The 15,305-nt window shown below is 33.0% G+C and overlaps 1 protein-coding gene and 2 long non-coding RNA genes across 9 annotated transcripts; all 3 read left to right on the forward strand.

Moving 5' to 3' along the window:
• Positions 1-1,401: 1,401 nt before the first annotated feature.
• On the forward strand, positions 1,402-4,759 carry LOC144548062 (uncharacterized). 6 transcript variants are annotated; one of them, XR_013509223.1, is made up of 5 exons: positions 1,402-1,805; positions 2,605-2,792; positions 2,909-3,230; positions 3,626-3,993; positions 4,580-4,759. It is a non-coding gene; the product is annotated as an uncharacterized LOC144548062 (long non-coding RNA). The 6 variants fall into 6 exon arrangements; XR_013509225.1 differs by having other exon boundaries at positions 3,626-3,762; XR_013509226.1 differs by lacking the exon at positions 4,580-4,759 and having other exon boundaries at positions 2,909-2,991; positions 3,058-3,230; positions 3,626-4,132.
• A 944-nt stretch (positions 4,760-5,703) lies between these two features.
• Positions 5,704-8,640, forward strand: LOC144547923 (putative F-box/LRR-repeat protein At3g59160). 2 transcript variants are annotated; one of them, XM_078296610.1, is made up of 4 exons: positions 5,704-5,898; positions 6,615-7,494; positions 7,907-8,059; positions 8,254-8,640. In XM_078296610.1, exons 2-4 carry the CDS (start codon positions 6,754-6,756, stop codon positions 8,515-8,517), a joined length of 1,158 nt encoding a protein of 385 aa, XP_078152736.1. In that variant the 5' UTR covers positions 5,704-5,898; positions 6,615-6,753; the 3' UTR covers positions 8,518-8,640. The 2 variants fall into 2 exon arrangements, with proteins under 2 accessions (XP_078152736.1, XP_078152737.1); XM_078296611.1 differs by having other exon boundaries at positions 5,746-5,780; positions 6,618-7,494.
• Positions 8,641-12,931: 4,291 nt separating this feature from the next.
• Positions 12,932-13,631, forward strand: LOC144547708 (uncharacterized). Its single transcript, XR_013509137.1, has 3 exons — positions 12,932-12,961; positions 13,053-13,109; positions 13,383-13,631. It is a non-coding gene; the product is annotated as an uncharacterized LOC144547708 (long non-coding RNA).
• Positions 13,632-15,305: the final 1,674 nt, after the last annotated feature.

A 15,305-nucleotide genomic window follows, 5' to 3' on the forward strand; every position in this document is an offset into this window, starting at 1 on the left:
CTTGAATTTACTATTGATCATATGATACAGGAGGATCCGTCATTTTTATTTATATTCAATATTTAATATATTTTATCATAAATAACCAATTTTTTGAACTTTTTAAAAGATACCCAAACCGTAGCAATTTTCTGCGGTTTGAAATTTTTATTCCAAACAGCAAGAAATTCCTGCAGTTTGGGATTTTTTTTTGACACTATAAAAACTCCGTTGCACTATATCTCTTTGAATTTTGAAAATAATAATAATTATCTTGTAAATGACATATATATATTGAACAATAATAGATAATTTTAATGATTTTTGAATAATAAATTAAAACCGTAATTTATTAAAAAAATAAGCAAACACACACAATAAATAGTAAATGCATTTTAAAATAATTATATGCATTTTAATATATATCACATGGCACAAAACAAACAATATGTTCGAAATTTGATATCATTTATGAATTTGAATTAGCAATAACAATTATGTACGATATTAACTATGCATTGTAGTAAAAAAAAATGTTTCTCTATGCATTTTTTTTTATTTCAATGAATTTTGAGACGTGAAAACGTGAAGTGCGAGGAAATTATATTTTACAGTCAATATTCATTGGACTGTAAAATTTTGAACCATAAATCCATAAAATATATTTTTTATTCATATCATTCAAATAAAGAAAGAAAATATTTATAGAGTTTTTATGTTTTTCTATACATTATAATGAAATAAATTATCATGTTGAATGTTAAACAATGGACAGCAATCAAATGATACAGAAGGAGAAATTATGTATATATTTTTCAATTCTGTAAAATCAATTATGATACAAAAAAGTATGTTCCTAGGTGTTTGATATTGAATAAATAAATTGTAAAAAAAAAAAAACTATACAAATCCTTGTGGAACTCCCTCGATTTTTTTATTAATAGAAAATAGAAATAAAAAATATCGAGAAAGAGGACTGTTTTGGTGGAAAATCGAAATCTAGAAATAATGGGATGGTTTATCCCGTCCAGTTACAGTGTTTGAACAGGATAAATCATCCCGTCCCGTTAATCTTGACTCTAATTAACGATTTAACTTAAATATATATCTCCTCTATATTATGCATCTTAAATTGAATAGGATGTCCTGAAACTCTAACGGTCGGGATTGATTTATGTAAATTCAGATTGAATCTGAACCCTCCAGTCAAATAATATGCCTTACTTTGATTAAATACATTCTTTATATGTGTAGAAGTCTACATTTAGTTCATATTAGACCCGCTACATGCATAGTCATACATATTACCACACTTATTTTCGTTCTGCACCGTTAGATTTGAATCAAAAATCGTGCAGATTAAATCTAAGTAAATTTTTTCGCTGGAACGCTCGAGCGCTGCGTCTCTCCCGTCATGAATATTTTGCCCGTCTCCTCATTCTTCCAAAGAAAAAAGAAAAGAAAAACCCTAATCGCCTCCTCAGACCCGCACCACCCCTCTCCGACACCGTCTCTCGCACCATCACTCTCGCCTCAGTCCCTCCCCGATCCCTTCTTCCAAAGAAAAAAGAAAAAAAACCCTAATCCCCTCCTCATACTCATCTCTCTCGCTCTCTCGCCTCAGACCCTGACCTTAAGAAAATACGTTGCTTTGGTATTCTTCAGGTATCATGAAACTATATCTCAGATTTCGTTATAGTATCGATTTTGCATAATTATTCAATTTCTTTTATAGAACCAATACTGTGATACCATTCCCATACATGAAAAATCAAAGAGGGCATTGAATAAGAGCTGGAAGAGGAGACTGAGTTTGCAGAACAAAGGTATTCCATGGTTTCCCCTAAAAAATTTTGAATTTTCATTTCAAGATGTTTCAAATTTCCTTTCGAGATGGGATTAGTAGTAATTTGGAGCATGTAAGGCCTTTAAAGAGCAAGCTTGTTGCTTTGACCCGAAGAGTACAAAAGGTAAGAAAAAAAAAGAGAAAAGAAAAATAGTGTTGGTTTGGGACTGGTTAAGATAATTGTGTACCTATGTTACAATCTTTACCAGTAACATTGGCTCACGCCATTTGGATCATTGGTTCAGGTCTGCTACCAGCAAGTATCTGTACCTTCTTGTGAAATCATGCATGATTCCAATTTGATTTCTCATTGGTACAATCTTGAAGTTTAATATCTGTCAATTTGCTCAAAGCCTAGATTTCAAGATGAAAAGAGCTCTTTAGACAAATTACCGAGGGACAAAAAAACAAAATTCTCACCATTCTAGGTGCGTTTGTCAGAAGAGGCAACTGACATTCTATTTCTGGTAGACCAGACTTGACCTTCTTCTCTTTCCAATCCACCACATACTCCTCAAGTGACTTCTCTTCCGTCATGAATTTTTGTTAGGGTTTTGGGAAATGAATGGGAAAGAGAGAAGAGGAAGAAGAACAAGTAACTGAAGTTTGTCTTATAAACTTATGTGACTGTTTGTCTACGAGAGAAGAGATGATAGGTGTTTAGACCGAAATAGATGGACCCACATGTCAGTTGGTTTGTTCTTAGAACATAACAGTAATCCCTGTGTAAATATAGAAATTCCCTGGAGCTAATAATTTTGTGTATTACTGTGTAGCAGGTTTTTGTAGGAGGAAAAATGACCCACTAGAGAAATACTAAAGTTGAGAAAGGATTAGGAGATTATTAAAGGAGGCGGGAAATGAATCATTTATCTTTGATGATCTATTTTTGTAATGTGATGTTGTGACTTGTTGTATAGGAAAGTGATCATACAAGTACTGGCACCGGATGTCACCAAAAATTTTGGTATGGTAATATTTTATTTGGTTTGAAAAAATTTCAACTATTATACAGCCAATTAAGTTTTTGAAGCTCTCAAGGTTTTTAGTTTTTTACCCTGCTCTTCTGGTATTTGGTTACAGGGTTATATCAGAATTACACAGGAGGTAGTCTTAATTTTGGCCTGCCAGCTGAAGAAGCGAAGTCTGAGGGTTACAAAGTGGAGGTGTGCAAGTTTTGATCTCCTTCTTGTTTACTGCACCGTCTAAACTTTTGGTCAATTGTTCAATAGGTTGAGGGAGCAGCTGCAGATGCAGGACTGTCGCTTATAGAGGTTGCTGGAGAAGCGAAGCATGAGCTGAGCTGGTCGGGACAATGGGAATTGCGCTGCCAGTTTGTACTCTTCCAGGTCAGGTTATATCAGGCCGTTTGGATTCTGAGAAGATGGAAATTGGCCTCATAATTGTAAGTCAAATTGAGTTGTTATTTTTGAAAACTTGGTAGCGACTACCAAAAAATGCATCAATAAACTTGTTTACAACAATAAATACTAAATTACAGTGATACAAAGATTATGTAATAGCATCATTTGCACTTGAACTTCTTGTACCACTCACTATACCAGCCCATGGTACTGGTACATTGCGCCTTGCATAAATTTTCAGCCACATTCTTGCATCCTCTTCTGCTCTGTTTGCAACAAGCATAGATGAAAGCTTTGTACCCCCTAAAATTTAATTCATTCCGTTGTCTCCATAACGACCATAGGACTGACATGAATCTTACTACCCACTTCTCTTTTTTTCTCATTACACTGGTACAGTAATTTTGCCTTGATGCTTCCCAAGTCTCACTTACAGGATCCATTTCCAGCATGATATCTACAAATTGTGCCCATACAGCTCTTGCATTACTACACTGGAAGAAGAGGTGGCGGGAAGTTTCTAATGCGCACTCATCACATAGCACGCAATATTCGTCAACTTGGATGCCCGTTGTCAGTAGTACTTCTTGAGTTAATAATCTATCGTGTAGTAGTAATTGTGAGAATATCTTTACCTTGGAAGGAGTTGCTGATTTCCAAATCTCCGTGAACCTCCATCTTGTTTTGCTTGCCGAAATCAACAGCTTATAAACCGAAGCTGCTAAATATTTACCAGTAGCACTCCAACGTCACTCTAATTCATCTGCTTGATCAGACAAGTCTGGTATTGTACCAGTATAGTATGTAAGAACATCGCATCCTTCTGTGAGCGCATCTTTCATTTGCTTGAGTGGTGAAAATTGAGTTGTTGCTTTATAGAATTAGATAGTAGTTTATTTACAGCCCAGTTTCGAAATCCTAATTATTTTGATAATTCCTATTAGTTCATTTGTCCAAAAAATCTGCAATAATTCTAATTTCCTTTCAAATCTTTTATTCGTTTTTTTTTCGATTTCAAATCTGTAATAAGTGCGTGAACAATTTTTTTGGAAAAAGGCAAGCCTACTTTTTCATATATAAAATTTTGAATATGTGATATTTTACATCACAAACATAGCTTTGATCATTATATTAGACATGATTCGTATATAATTAATAACTACATGGTCATTATATTAAACATAGTCTTGATTATTATATTAGACATGCCTAAATGCATTTAACTTTAACAGCTGCAATTTGACATTTCAGAATTTTTTTTAATAAATGATCAAGACTTAAGCTGCAATTCTTGAAGTATCATATTAATTTAACATTTCTAATTTTATTATATGTTTTCAATTTGAACAATTATAATCTACTTTTTCATATTTTATTTGTTCAATTTCAGAAATGTTGGACTACATCGAAGAGGGTCAATGGCAATGATAGTTCAAAAAAATTTCATGTTATATTTGATCATTTTTTTATTTGTTGTCCTTTCATTTACTGTTATTTATTATTTGCCTTGTCTTTTGTTTTTTTCTTCTTAATTTTGTATGAATATCAATAATAAAATCTTTTCATATTTTATTCAATTTTATAATTTGTTCCCGTCGCAACGCACGGGCACGATACTAGTATATATATATATATATATATATATATATATATATATATATATATATATAGAGAGAGAGAGAGAGAGAGAGATGGGCTGTGGTGCATTGCAATGCATGGAGGAGTTTGTGCATTGGACCATAAATCTAAAATTCAAAATCCAAATGGCCGATCCAAACCGTTCATCTTGTTCTCCATATTAATATGTGCTTGGAGACCAAATTTTACATTTTTCTGAGTTGTTTTTACTATTTATTAAGTATTTTACAAAATTGTTGATCCAACGGTGGCTGCTGATTTTACTGTTTTGTTAAGCCACCGTTGGATCAACAATTTTGTAAAATACTTAATAAATAGTAAAAAACAAATGTAAAATTTGGTCTCCAAGCACATATTAATATGGAGAACAAGATGAACGGTTTGGATCGGTCATTTGGATTTTTGAATTTTAGATTTATGATCCAATGCACAAACTCCTCCATGCATTGCAATGCACCATAGCCCATCTCTCTCTCTCTCTATATATATATATATCTTGATGGGATAGATTATCCCGTCTAGTATTTTTTTTTTAATTTTGTTTCATTCTCTTCGATGAAACTAAAAAAAAAAAAGTTGTTACAGTGCTGGATGAGATAATCTATCACGTCCAAAATTTTTATCTTTTTCCTGTTTAGCGAGATTAGTGGAACACTAATCTTGACAAACTATTATTTTCTTATATTTTGATTTTTCATCAAAACAATACTCTTTTGCGATATTTTTTATTTTTATTTTCTATTAATAAAAAAATTGGGGAACTCCCACGTGGAAAATTTAGAAAAAGAAACTCCTACGTGGCGAAATGTCAATTATCCAAGTAATATTTATTCCACTTCTCCAACCCTGGTCTAGTCGCCTCCCGAGTCCCGACTGATCGTTTGCCCCTCTTTCTCTTTCTTCTCTCCTTCTCCAGTTATCAGTCGCCATTCTACAATCTCATCCATATCCAGGTTTCTATTCTATCCACTTCTCGAACCCTAGTCGCCTCCCGACTGATCATTTCCCCCCTTTCTTCTTCTCTCCTCCTCCAGGTATCAGTCGCCATTCTACAATCTCATCCATATCCAGGTTTCTATTCTATCTACTCTCTCTCTGTCATACGCACTCACTCACGCACGCACGCACCCCACCAGGTCGTCGTATCTGAATGTGTGTGTGCGCGAAATGAGTAAACCTAAGTTTTAAACCTCTTATTTTCAATTGGGATTGGACTGTTGTTTCCAAAAATTTAGGTATGGTTTCAATTTGATCTGTGGAACTTCACTTTTTACAATATAACCCTTAAATGATGCAATATTGGATTGCCTTTAACCTTTAACTGAGCTGCTAACTGTGTGTCCATTCTCCAGTACACTTCTTTTTAATTAGTTAATCTGAACAGTGATTATTATTAAATTGACAAACATTGCTTTATTTTTCCGAGGGCATATTGTCTGTTAAATTAATGAATGCATGACTACCTTATTTTTGGATCATGATTTGTGTAAGGAAAACCAGAATTGTTGTTCGATATGTCGGTCATAATGAAAGCTTGATTGTCCTAGGAGTTTACCATTGCACCTTTTTTACTCGCTCTTGTATTTTATGTTGATTAACAACTAATTGGTACTCGCTATTACTTTTTTTTTTTTTTCAAATACCAATCAAACTTCAAAGTAGAGCTGTATAACCCCTAAGAGTTTTGGTCAGGTTATCAATGCAAGCCGGTTATTTTAGGCCTTGCTGGTACTATATTTTTAAAAAATGCAATGCTGGTACTTATTTCCGTTTCTCCTTCTCTTCAGAAGCCAAGGCATTGAACATGGCAAGTCGAAAAATTCTTTGAAATATACAAATAAAAGAGTGCCTCGACGTAAACCTAAACCTAAACCAACACATAAACCTACTGGCACCATACCCAAAGAAGTTCCAAGTGCCACTGACATGATAAGTATACTACCAGACCATATCTTACATCACATCCTCTCCTTTCTCCCACTAAAAGAAGCAGGCCGTACCAGTATATTGTCGCATAGGTGGAGACATGTATGGGCCTCAATGCAAGGCCTCAAATTTTACACTGACGAAATTGCAAATTACGGGCCTGATAAGTTCATCAGTTATGTCAATGCCGCACTGCCTTACCGCTCAAAACAAGACCTTCAAGTTTTCAAAATAGTTTTGTTCAATGATTCTCCCACTAATCTTGGGGCAAGCGCAAGATGGATCACTCACGCATTAAAGAACGATGTTCGGGTTCTTCACATTATAACCCGGCCTAAAAATTCTGATGAAAATGTGATTTTACCGAGACCTATGTTAACTAGCCGGTCTTTAGAGGAGTTGGGTTTATTTAGTTTCCCTAATGTGAGCATAAATACACCAAATGTTATGAGTTTGAGCCAACTCAAAACTTTGAGCCTGCAAATGATGGAGTTCACCTCAGCTTTTTTGGAGAAAATAATTTCTGGATGCCAGAACCTGGAAAATTTAAATTTGCATTTTTGCTTGATAACCTGTTCGGGAATTTCTTCTAGGGTGTTGAGAAATTTGGTCATAGAAAATTGTGACATAATGATTCAGTGGAAGAACAAGTTCTACATTTGTACGCCTAACCTCATAAATTTGCGTTTTAATAAAAGATATACAACAATTTGCTGGCCCCCTGAGGAGCTCCATGAACAGGTATGTTTTGAATATTTATAGTCTGAGCTATTTAGTTATTATGAAAATCTCATACTTGACCATCAAACCAATATGTTCAAAACATATACAAACTACATGCTCTCTCCCTCTCAAGTTACAGAAACTTGAGATAGGAGAGGTGCTTTGGCTAGTGAGTGTCTTAGCATGGGGGGGGGGGGGGGGGGGGGGGGGGGGTTAATCTATTTTTTATTTATTTTATTAATGTAACTTCTTTTTGGATGGGTTAGGGACCTTCTACTTACCACAAAAAAGAGAGGATGATACTGAAATTGGAACTTAGTTTCCAACTGATACGTAATTGTATAGTGAGCTCAACTGGTATGATGTGGAGATACTTTTTTGTGTGTGTTCTAACCAGAATATTTTATATGCGTCTTACCATCATGGCCAGTTGAAGCATGATTTCCGAAATTTGAAGCTAGATGTCCCAAATTTGAGGAGCTTAATACTTGGTGGATGTTGGGTTGCCCGTAATCCTGCTGCTGTCACATTCTTTCTTCAGCACTCACCAATGCTTGAAAAGCTTACTCTTAGCTGCACCAAGGTACCCTTTCTTTCTTCTACTCCAAATTCATATGGAACAGTACCAACTTTAACCAACTACTTGCTGAGTATATGTGAATGATTTGGGCTGTGCCTCAACTGGTACCTTCACCAACCAGAAAAGGCATGATAGTAATACCTGGAAGTGCGACACTTGGTGTTCTATGTATGATTGTTTTAATTTTTTTTTTGTAGGGTACTGAATTTGGGATGGATGTGGATGCAGTTAGCCTGCCGAGTGATTTGTGTTTCCAGTGCAAAAATTTGAAGTCAGTTGATATAATATGCCGCAAGTCTGATGAAAATATACAGAATCTTACAGAGGTTCTGATGAGAAATGGAATTGCTAATCTGAATCGGACCGTGGGTGATTTGCCTTTTGGAGATGATTGCTTGAAAATGCTTTATGATGTCTATTATTGGGTACAAGGTCATATGTTTAATGAAGAATTCTTTTGAGACTGCTTTGACTACCATCTTTTTTTTCTAATTTTCCTTTTCCTATGTTTGGTGCATGTGGATTGTGGAGGGGATGTTAGTTCAAAACCTGTTTGATATTAGCTGGCTAGCAACTAAGTGATGTCATCATTTTGCATCTTCTGATATTTTATTAATCTGGATATCTGCACCAATATTTTATCTTCTTTTTGAATTACTACTGAATTTCTCTTTTTGGATGTTTGTTTGTAAGTGTATCTTGTTGTGCATTTGGTTTTTCTGATTTTTTTTAGGTAAGATAAAATTAATATGGTTTGATCAACAAATGATTTATCTTTCAATTTTTTTAAAAAAATTATTTAGTATAAAGTTAAGTGGTTAAAAAAAAATTAATTAATTATACTGTATTCATTTTTTTTTATTTTTTATGCTTGACTTTATACTATATAAATTCAATTATTTATATATTTAGTAGGTAAATACATTACTTACGAAATAAATTGCTTTTAACCGTTTTAGTTTGTTGTTTGAAATCTATTTTATCCGGTAAGTTTTCGAGTCTATAGCTTGGCATGTTGATATGCTATCAATGAGATAGGCTACCAATACTATGCTTCGCAAATAGTCAATTCGAACTTCTCAACATGTTATTTATATTAAAATGAGTTTGGAGACCAAATTTTACATTTTTTTTGAATTTTTTTTTTACTATTTTGTAAGATTTTTTCAAAATCAGTGTTTTTCTTCATATTTAATTTGCAAAGTATGGTAGCATATCTTTGCAGCCAATATAACACATAAGTCAAACTAGAGGAAAAATATTATACGGTGCATGAACTTAACTGTTGATCATATGATGCATAAAATAATATGTTATAAATGTTGTAATATAAATCACGACACAAAATGAACAATGCGTCAAAATTTTGTTTTATGTAGAGACTTGAAATAGCAAAAAAAAAATTTATAGGACTATATTTTACAGTTCAATTGATCGGACTGTAAAATTTTGATCCATTAATAAATAAAATCTAAAGTTTTCTTTGATATCAATCTGATAAAGAAAAAAATATAGAGATTTTATTTTTTCTATACATTCTATTGAAATAAATTATCTTGCTAAATGTTAAACAATGGACAGCAACAAATGATAAGAAAGAAAGAAAAGTTGTATATATTTTCATTTCCGTAAAATTAATTCTGAGTAGAATACTCGGCCGGCCGGGTCGGAATTCGGTGCGAGTATGGAATATCAGGTGATTTGTTTTGAGATTCGTGTCAGATTAAAATCGACTATTCAGATTTCATTTTACCTTGCGGTCAGGTATTGCACTGGATCTGAATTCGAATCCAACTCCGTTTTATTGCCGTATGAGACTCCTACGTGGCAAGAAAAATGTTAAATTAAATATTATTGTTAAGATATAACTACCTCCAGTTCTGCATTAACTCATAAGAACATCTTTTGAGTTAATACATATTGACTGTCTGATTGTAAACGGAGTCCATCCGACTTTTGTCTAAAATATAGGAGGTCTTTAATATTATTGCAGATCTAACTGGCACAAATTTTGAATCTAATTGGACGGTCCAGATGCATTAACTCAAAAGATTCCTTCTTGAGTTAAATGCAGAGGATACAAATTCCTCGCGTCTCCCGACTCTCCGCTCTTTACCTCTTCCTCCCTCTCTTCTCCGGTTAAAATATCGCCAGTTCTCGTACCCTCTCGCCGCCTCGCCTCTCGCCTCCCGACTCTCTCCATTCAACTCTCTTTACCCCGTCCTTGCCTTGTTCTCTCCGTCACCAATCAATAATTTTATATGTATCGAGGTTTGTACCTACTCTATCTATCTTAAAGAATTAAAAAATTTAAAAAAATATAAAATTTGACCTTCAAACACATTTTAATAATGTGAATATCAAATTGAGCAGTTTGAATCGTTTATTTAAAATTTATAATTAAATATAGAATATAATTGAAGCATTAAAATAATAGAGCATTTGAAGCCTCTCTTATAGTATTTAATATGAATTCGAATAGTCAATATTTTTTTACTAATACCGAATTGGGGCAGGCCGAAACACGTTTATTTCTAAACGGAATTCGGTCCACTCCCTCCCAGTCCGAAAATAGGATTGAAATAGCATCATCGGAAATAGAATTTCTATTTAAAAGATGCTATGATTTTTTTTATTTTTTCTATTGAAATATTATAAATGTTCTTTGAATATAGCTGAAATATTATAGAATTGAATTTACTAGACAAAAAGGGGTGGATTCAGAATTTTAATTAGGGGTAGGCACAAAATATTGACAAGACTATAATTTTTTTTCTCTCCTATCGAATCAAAGCGGAACTATTGGTGATGGTTTTTTGAAGAAAATTATTAGTAATGGTTATTAGTAAGGACTTGATTAAGTCAGAAACACTTAACAAAACTCAACTAATCATATTAATCACAGTAGGAATTATCGGCCGATACCGATACGTATCGACCAACACTGATTCGATACTGAGCCGATACTCACATATTTTCTATTTTTCGTCCAATTTCTGCTATTTTGGTCCGATTCTGGTTATTATTCGTCTGAAAATTTGAACCCATGATTAATTAAATAGAATGTAAACTATGCACATGCTGAAAACTCGTTACATTCATTGATTAAATAAGTATCAAGTATCAACTATGCTGAAATAGGTAAATATGAACCTGTGATTAAAAATGTTAATAATCTTTCATTTGGTTCTATAATGTTTTCTTTTTTTGTTCCGAACAACAATATCCTCATTTTTATCATAATACAAACAACGATGAAGTAATATAGCCAGCACGACATAGTTTTTGACAGTGAAAGAGTGTGTTTATAGTTTTAATGCTTGTATTATATTGTATTAGTGAATTATTTGATTGTAATAATTTATCTAAACATAAATTATTGACAAATTAATTTTTTTATCAATTTTTTCCTATTTTTTAGTGTAAAACAAGTTTCTGGCAAAAAAAAAATCCGATTTTCCAATCCGTATCGACCGATACCAGCCGATACCCTGATCCCGTATCGGTATCGGCCAGAACCGATCCCGATCCCGATACCGATAATTCCTACTATGATATTAATTACCTTCAACAACTCCTCCACTACATTGACATGACCGTGGGCAGCAGCCAAATGCAGAGGTGACAAGCCCTGGCCATTGAGTTCTTTAGCAAGCTCGGGTTTGTGGTAGACAACCTCGCGAACAAAATGAGCATGTCCAAGCATTGCTGCAATATGTTGATGCAATCAATTTCTCGAGCAAGAGCTTATCCTTCTCGAGAAGATCTTTGAATGAATTTCACATCTCCAGCATGAGAGGCCTCGATCTTCTAGTCTGGTAAAGAGCGGATCCATTGTTAGTCTCTTTTCCTTGGTTGAGTTTATACTTCATACATACACAACACTAATCCCTTTATTGAGTTCATGCCGTGTGTGGACCTAACACCAACTATAGTAGAGTCAATGAATGTTAATATTCATTCCATTTACAAGGCGGAAAGAAAATTAAACTTTGTGTGTTCGTTGATCCCTTACAGTTAACTGTCAATTCAATTATTTATTAACAATAATTATATATATGAATATGAAGTATAAATACATAATTTTTTATTCAAACATCTTCCAAGGGCCTCAACAATTTTCCTTAATTACTTAAATATATATATATATATCGTTCAAGACAGAGAAGAAGTTGTTTCGTGGAAGTTACACTACACCAACGTTGTGGCAGTCAAGATCTCTCTCTATATCTATCTCTATCAAGAGGAGACATGCATTCAGGTCAAGGGGATTTTTTAAGAATGATAAAAAAATACTCTTCTTTCTACTTTAGACTTGAATAAGCATTAAAAAAATCACACTGCCGTATTATTTAAGTTGATACCGACAATGATTGGAAGAAAAGTATACTGCCAATGTGAATTGAGCACATTCAGTTGCAGTACCGACATTAATGATTGGAAGAAAATTAAGTATACTGCCGTATTGTTTGACCCACTCAATCTTGACTGGTGGACATTACGCACGCTAAATTAATTTATTCTATGGTGGGACTTTATGCTAGAGGTATCACAAGCTGATCTCTGAAGTGAATTACCAGCAGTCGAGGAAGTGCGAACGATCGAAGTCTAAATTTTCTTTTACTACTAAATGAGGTCATTTTTTGGGCTTTCTATTTTATCTGCAACAATTATTAGAAAATAGTATGGCAAGGCCAAGTTGCATGCAGGAGTTGATGCTGCCTTTTCTTTTTTAAAAGCTGATAATGGCATTTCCTCTGAGCATTGCAGAGAATAAGTCATGACTAATTTGGGTAAAACTGAGACTAAATGAGAAGCTTCAGCTAGCTTTAGAGACTTTCATGCTTAGGTGGGTGTCCATCCATAGCTGATCTAGTAATGGCAATGCTTATTCGTCAATGATAGGTGCATAATCTACCACTTTTCAGCTAAATTATAAAAATTGTTTGTAATTACTTCATCTCAATAACCCATTAGATTTGTGTGTATATTCCAGGTGTATATCAAATGTTGGAAAGATTGTCACATCTGCTAATGACTTCACATTTTCAACGTAAGTTCACAACTTAACACAGAAGTGCCTTCTTTATTTTAAAAATATATGGAAGTAATAAGTGGCATAAAGGCCTTTTCAATATATAAGATAGATCATATTTCAAAAATGTACCTTTCATCTCATGTCCATAATTTTTGATATCATTTGCTCGTTCTCTGTTATTATGTGCAAATTGAATAGATTAGCAAATACATGTTTCACAATTTACATTTTATATCTAGGACATGAAGAATTTTGTAAATCTCTGTTTATTTCTATATATATAACTAGGGGATGTCAAAGATCAGCCTAGGAGTACCGGCATTGTAAAATTGAAACCATATCGATACCATCGAGTGTAACTTAGTTGCCCAATTTGAGTAAGTTATTATGTTTCTTGAAATGCCTTGTAATGGCATATAGGAGTTGAGCAAGAGATGTTTATAGTTTAGGATTGCTAGTTAGAAATTTTTCTAGAAATGAGTTTCAACATTTTTGATATAGCTATAAATTAGTGTACAAATGCTAGTTAGATGATTATGTGTACTAACACCATCAGTTGAAAAATCTTTAACCGATGGGAAAAGTACCAATGCCATCGGTTTTCAACCGATAGTATATGTATATACCTTTTCTATCGGGGCGATATGCATCGGTTCAAAAACAGATGGTAAAGTTTAATTCTAACCGATGACAAAATATTTTTTTGTAGTAGAGTTTAGTTTATTAATATTCATACTCATGCATGCATCCATACCTATTAATTAATAAATTAAAATGGAGTATGGCTAATATAACATCAGTGTTATTTCAGTCTATATAACACCAACTCCAAAACCAATTAAATCGAGTTCAAATGATGAATCCAAACCGTTCAAACTGATTTACTTCATTAGTTGTGCGTTTACATGTAAAATTTATAAGTTTTTGAGTTTATTTGGTATCAAGTCAAGCGGTCAAATGTGTGAGTGTTAAATAAAAAAGTCAAGCGGTCAAATACATGTATCTCATTCTCAATCTTCATTCAAAAATATCGATTTTGTGTGAATGTTAAATAAAAAAGTCTCTTTATATTTGATTCAATTTTATAATATGCTCCTGTTGTAATACACGGGCACGATACTAGTAACTGTCAATGTACGTATATATAACAAAGAACCATAAAAAACGATCATGTGAAAGTACTAGTGATATTTCAAAAGTTTCCTATATTTCAATGATTATACAAAAACTTAGACATGTACATGTGTCGTTGTTTTATATTAGCAAACAAGGTAATACATTAGAACAACAAAACTCATCAAAAATCTTAATAACACGCAAGTTTTGCTCTATATAGTCTATATATATGACATTTATTTACTTTTTGAGTACCATATAATGCTTGTAGCTAAAAGAGGTTTATAATAATTTTGACACCATTCAAGCTTCAAATCGATTCCTTCTACTATTGGGTTTGGGCGTGTAAATACAGAATAAAATAGTATTAAATAAAGGTGAACTCTCCGAGAACCTAACAGCTAGCGGTCCGCGTTGTGCTCCACACATGCCAACGTGACATTTCTTGATGAACTACAAGTTATCAATATTAAATTATTAATTACTTGTTTTTCTCTTATTGTTCAATGTATCGACTGTGACATTTCTTGATAAACTACAAGTTATCAATATTAAATTATTAATTTCTTGATGAACTACAAGTTATCAATATTAAATTATTAATTACTTGTTTTTCTCTTATTGTTCAATGTATCGACTGTGACATTTCTTGATGAACTACAAGTTATCAATATTAAATTATTAATTACTTGTTTTTTTCTTATTGTTCAATGTATCGACTGGACATTTTAATGAGTATGGCTAATATAACATCAGTGTCATTTTAGTCTCTATGACACCAACTCTAAAACCTATCAAATCGAGTTTAAATGGTGAATCCAAACCGTTCAAACTAATTTACTCTATGAATGATGCGTTTACATGCAAACTTTTTATATTTTCGAGTTATTTTAGTATCAAATCAAGCGGCAAAAATATTGAAAAATGAATGTATTAAAATTAACTTAAAAACTCACACATTTCAATACAAAAATTTAAAAAATGTTTGTTTTGCTTATAAAAAAAAAAACAAACCGTGGAAATTTTCCATGATTTGAGAATTTTTAAAATTCTTGGTCAAACTTGATTATTATTATGAAAATATTTTGTTAATTG

Source organism: Carex rostrata, chromosome 32, assembly GCF_964058835.1.
Source record: "Carex rostrata chromosome 32, lpCarRost1.2, whole genome shotgun sequence".
Lineage (NCBI taxonomy): Eukaryota > Viridiplantae > Streptophyta > Magnoliopsida > Poales > Cyperaceae > Carex > Carex rostrata.

Bases quoted from the DNA above. Each gene is read 5' to 3' on its own strand.
- LOC144547923 (XM_078296610.1), top strand. From the start codon at position 6,754: ATGATAAGTATACTACCAGACCATATCTTACATCACATCCTCTCCTTT. The intron at 7,495-7,906 runs GTATGTTTTGAA...CATCATGGCCAG, and splicing joins CTGAGGAGCTCCATGAACAG to TTGAAGCATGATTTCCGAAA. The intron at 8,060-8,253 runs GTACCCTTTCTT...TTTTTTTTGTAG, and splicing joins TTACTCTTAGCTGCACCAAG to GGTACTGAATTTGGGATGGA.